This window comes from Asparagus officinalis, chromosome 7 (assembly GCF_001876935.1).
Source record: "Asparagus officinalis chromosome 7, Aspof.V1, whole genome shotgun sequence".
Lineage (NCBI taxonomy): Eukaryota > Viridiplantae > Streptophyta > Magnoliopsida > Asparagales > Asparagaceae > Asparagus > Asparagus officinalis.
In genome coordinates, this window is record NC_033800.1 from 114,806,129 (window position 1) to 114,811,469 (window position 5,341).

At 38.9% G+C, this 5,341-nt stretch overlaps 1 protein-coding gene across 1 annotated transcript; it reads right to left on the reverse strand.

Annotated features, from left to right (window-relative positions):
* LOC109850523 (phosphatidylinositol 4-phosphate 5-kinase 3-like) lies at positions 1,241-4,599 on the reverse strand. The gene is made up of 3 exons (XM_020420540.1): positions 3,692-4,599; positions 2,076-2,304; positions 1,241-1,615 (listed from the first exon to the last, which is right to left on the reverse strand). Exons 1-3 carry the CDS (start codon positions 4,477-4,479, stop codon positions 1,451-1,453), a joined length of 1,182 nt encoding a protein of 393 aa, XP_020276129.1. The 5' UTR covers positions 4,480-4,599; the 3' UTR covers positions 1,241-1,450.

Here is a 5,341-nt window from a genome sequence, read left to right on the forward strand (position 1 = left end):
TTTTTTGTTGGGGGGGGGGGGGGGTTCGTTGGTACGACCAGCCATTGCCGTTCTTCTTTTTCGGGCTCGCCATTCTATTACCTGCTTTTGCATTTCCATAAGGGTTTGAGTAGCTTCATCCACGCTGCCAACCTCAGATGAACCATCTTTGCCCTTCAACTCGCCTCGATGAACGACCTCGTAGTCGTTAACGGATCCTTCCCTGGACGATATTTTTCCGGCGAAAACCCTAGAACTATTGAAATCCGAACATAAATTAGAAAGATCAAGAGTTTTTTAGGCTCCTAAGCGGTGGAAGAGAGAGAAAGAGAGGGAGAGTACTTGAATAGGGATGGGGCGCATTAACCAAGTTCAGTCCCATCAGAGGGACAAGATTGTAACTTCCACTGGGTTTTTTCTGAAAAAAGATACTTCGGGGCCTCGTCGCAAATACTGTGCGTATTTGGGGCTTATACACATGGGGCAAAATACAAGAGGGCTCATCACACGAAGTTCCCACTTTTGGAGCCTGGACACATTTTTCCATTTTCTTTTTGTCAGGGGCGCAAAAGTAGACTAAGAAGGGGGCTCTAATCTGTAGACGGGTGCAATGAAATGTCTATAATGGCCCCCTGCTTGCATCTGAATAGTCCAGGGCGCCCCGCACAGGGCATTCTGATAGGACCCGAACTGGCAAAAGCAAGAGCATTCATTCTCAGCTCATTAGTATACACAGACCAGATAATGCGAAAAAATATCGCTTTCTTGACAAATACGCAGCATAGAACTTTAACAATTATCTCCAGAACATTTTTTCTCCTAAGGGCAAGTTGGTTTTTTGACCAAAAGTTCTAGATGCGAGGAAAATACAACACAAAAGTTTATCACAGTTGTAAACAGCTTTGCTCCCGTGCATTTACAAGGGTCAACCTGTCTGATAAAGCACATCACAATACAGCAGAGGACTCCACGATTGAAAAAGTATGATGCTCTTCTAAGAAATATTCATCCTTTTTGAGATACAAATACGCAATATGTTTGTCCAACATAGACCTTAAATAGATATGCAAACATATTAGCTCTCACCGAAAATCTTCAAGGAATCTACGTTTATGACCTCAGGATATCTTTTCGCTAACTTCTTCTTTCTTTTTCCTTTTTTTTATGTCAACTTTAGTTTTACTATTCTCATCAAGTTGGTGATAATTGGGGGAAAAGTTCGTACAAAAAGAAAAAAAAGAAACGTTAAATAGCTGAAGCATCTTGAAAACTTCATACTAGTTTCATATACATGTACAGTTATAGATATATGAATGTACAGTTATAGATATATGAGGCTATGGTGTATAAAAATGCACTATCTCAGACCAAGAAGGTATTTACCTTTCCGGTCAGCAGCAATTAAACTATCTAACAACCCGAAAAACTTTAAACAGCAGAAGATGTACAATTAAGATAAATACTAAAAACCTCAAACTTCCTCATGACAAAATTTTCCATGCATCCGGTTCTGAACAGCTTTGATCGCAGCAACACGAGCAGCAGTGGCTGCCTTATTCGCAGCAGCGACTGCCTTGTTTACTTGTTCTTCTACCCTCGGTGCAACAACAGCATACTTTGCAGCTTTTCTAGCAGCCTATTCTCAAATATAACAGTTTAAACTTTAGAATTGTACATAACACTTGGTCTAAAGAAAGGTCCCATGACTATAAAGCGGAGAAAGCCCTCATGAACATTCAAATTTATACTAAGCCCCACTGAAATGTGAAAATCACATAAAACAGAAAATAATGCATAAAGTAATAAGTTTGAATTATGACAAATTAAAGTCTGTGATCAGAACTTTGAATAAAGAGCATTCACATGGAAGAACAAGACATAACGATAATGTCACATTTTTAACCTTTTACTCTACGCAACATTGTTAATGAGATTTTCCAATAGTTCAGAGTTTAATATAACTTTTGAAAGTTTAGGAGGTTTTCTCTAATCTATAACGTCAGATGGTTTTTGTGCAAAAACCCCCAAGATTTGTGGTTTTTATGAGACTTACCTTATAATGAACTACAACTAGAAATGTAAAATGCAATAGATACCTGAACTGAATGGTGAAGGGAAAGGTCTGATGATGGTAACGAATGTTTTAGGACTCCACAGTCCCATTCTCCAGACTTTGTTTCTCCATTCCTGAATTTGTAGGAACCAAACCCCTGCCTTCGACCTTCATGCCAGGCACCTTCGTAACGCTGGCCATTGGCAAAGTGGTAAACCCCAAAACCATTAATCTTATCCCCAAAGTACTCGCCAACATATCTATCTCCATTCCTACAAAAGAGAAAGGAAAAACTTACTAATTGAACAAATACTTGTGCTAAAGCCAAAAATTTTACTTGTTTGTGTTAAAAGCATAAAATTATAACCCTCAGCTATCACCAAAATCCCAGAGTTTTGAGGCAGTGGAAGGGAACTTACAATATTATTAGAATGACTTAGGTTCAAATCTCACCAACCGCGTATTAAAGCGATCTTAGAACAGGTGTTCCAACCAATAAAAAGGCCTCAATCTGTGGGGCGTTGTTAAAATATAAAATTATAACCCTTAAACCCTCACCATAATTCGTAGTTTTAGTGCAGTGGAAGGGATGACCTTTAGTATGCAGAATATTCAACTGAACCCAGTCAGCCCTCTTAATTTTAGGAAGAAATAAAAATATGCTAGAATTTGAATCGTAAATCATTGATGACAAATGCATATTCGTAGCTTAAGTTTGAGTAATATACATTTGTAAGATTATAATAGAACTGAGAAAATTGAAAAAACATTTTGATGGAGAAATGATAAATTAAACAGAAATGTTCTCTATGTCCACAGTATTAACAACCATTTCCAATAGTCACTCCCGCAAAAGAATCTTTTGAAACAACCCATGTTATCAATAGTATTTTAAAGTGCATAACCAAGATTATCAGAAAGTACTAATTGTCAATAGTTTATATTGAACATGTAACATGATGCTGTTTTGGTCACATAAACAAAGGTTTATGAAATACAATACAGTTCAACCAACCCACAACAATAGTATCATAATGTCCTGATTGATCATTAATGAAATTGCAGATTTAACAAGGGGGGAGAAACCTATTCAACACTGTTGTTTCAGCAATGTCATCTCATAACTTCAAAGAAGCAACTAAATTTCTGAATATTAGACTGATATAATCTCACAGTAGTACTAATTCAAGTCCCAGTTAAGATTACACAATCAAAAGATTTATGAAGGCACCAAAAGAGCATTGCAGACTTACCAGGAAGAGAAAATTATATCGAAGGCTCTTCAGAACACACATTCAAACATAACAAGCAGAAGACCTTCAATAAGTGCTCAACAAACACAGGTTTCTTGAGCATGGTTATCCAGAAAGTTAGCAATATGTACAAATAATATGACCAAGAAAGAACTTCTCCACTTGATCAGTTGCCCAAGACAAACTTTTAGCAACCAATCAAATAGGGCCTTAGTAATTATATAAGATGGGGGCACTTTCCACCCTGATTCCATTCAACAATTACACAAAGGAATCCAAAAGGGAACTAACACATTGACAGAAAACTTGAACTATCTAATAAATCAAACAAGCAACACCCAATTCTATAACATCCAATGAAAACAACTAACAAATCACAATTTTTCTTTAAAACAAAAATTCATACCTGAAACTGTAGTAACCAAGGCCATGCTTGAACCCACCTTTAAACTCCCCAACGTAACAGCTCCCATCAGCACAGCTCTGCACACCCCTCCCATGGCTCTGCCCACCCACCCACTCACCCGCGTAGCTATCTCCATTAAAAAACCTGTAAACCCCAAATCCATGCCTGAGCCCCTTTCTATGCTGCCCTCTGTATCTGCTCCCTTTAGCCCAGCTCTCAATCCCATACCCATCATACTTCCCGTCGACCCAATCCCCTTCATACCTCCCCTTTCCAAAGAAATTATAAACCCCGCTCCCATTACAACTCCCATTATTGAACTCCCCTTCATAGAAATCTCCATTACTGTAGAACTCCACTCCTTCCTTCACAAGCTCAGATTTTGGGCACAACCCACTTGTCAAAATCCTCTCTTCCTCGTCGCCAATGAACCATTGGACCGACTGGGCCGATTTGAGTCGGCGCCCGAAGAGGAAAGGCCTGGTTTTTTTGAGGACGAGGGAGAGGAGGGCGACGGAGAGGGAGAGGATGAAGAGGTGGGTTACGGAGAGGGTGAAGAAGAGGAATAAGAAGAAGAGGGTGAGGATGAAGAGGAGAGAGAGGAGAGAGAGGGAGAAGAGGAGAGAGGGTGGGTGAGGATTTGGGTGCGGGTGGTTTCGGGTCTTTTTAGCGTCTTCGGGGATCTGATGATGATGGTGTTGTCCATTGAGGGAGGAGAGGGTGTGGGTGGATGAGCGGAGGAGGGAGGAGGGCGTGCGGGTGAGCTTGGGATTTTGGGTTTTGTCCATTGATTTTTTTTTCTTTTTCCTTTTTTCCCCCCCTAGCGAGAGAAAGAGAGCATCATCTCATTTGAATTGATTGAAGAAGGGGGGGAGGCAGAGAGGAGAGAGACCACAAGTGTTCCAACAACGGGTCGTGACAAATGGGAGTTGGGTCGGTTTTTGTTTATTACCGGTGGGTCTCGTGCCCTTTTTTTCCCTCTTTTTTGCGTATAAATCTGGAAGAACCTCTAATTTGCCAATAAACACATAGACATATATCTTTCGAGTTTTTATATGTCCACGACAATTTCATTTATTGAAAGCAACCCCTGAATTATTGAAATTGCTCATTACTTCCTATCTCCTATTAGTCATTTAAAATTAGTTTCTCTTTTTAGTTTTCTGTTTGTCTTAGCTCATTTTGCGATAGTGATTAAGCCAACATGCTTAAATTGTTTGGATGTCCATACGTGAGTATAGTTCAACATTCAAAATGTGAAGAAAAAATAAGGGATCTAAATAGAAAGTTGGGGTCAATCCATGGCAACTTAAGTTTTTTGGGTTAATTCGGTTCTAGACTCTATTTAAGACCCATTAATTCTTGGTTGGCTCTAATTATTCCCTTAAATTAGTTATATTTTTACCTCGCTTGTTCATCTCCCTCCAAAAAATTGAAGGAAGAAATAATAGTTAGACAAGTAAGAAAAAAACTGGATTTGAATTTCAAGAGGGTTTGGGATTCAATCGGGTTTAAGAAATGTGTTTGGATTCACATTTAGTTTAAACTGGGAGTATAACTGCAAACACATGACACAAGATTAAATTAAAGAAAATATTCCTCCAATTCAGATGATATCGAGCTACATAAACAAATTTAAAATAACTTATA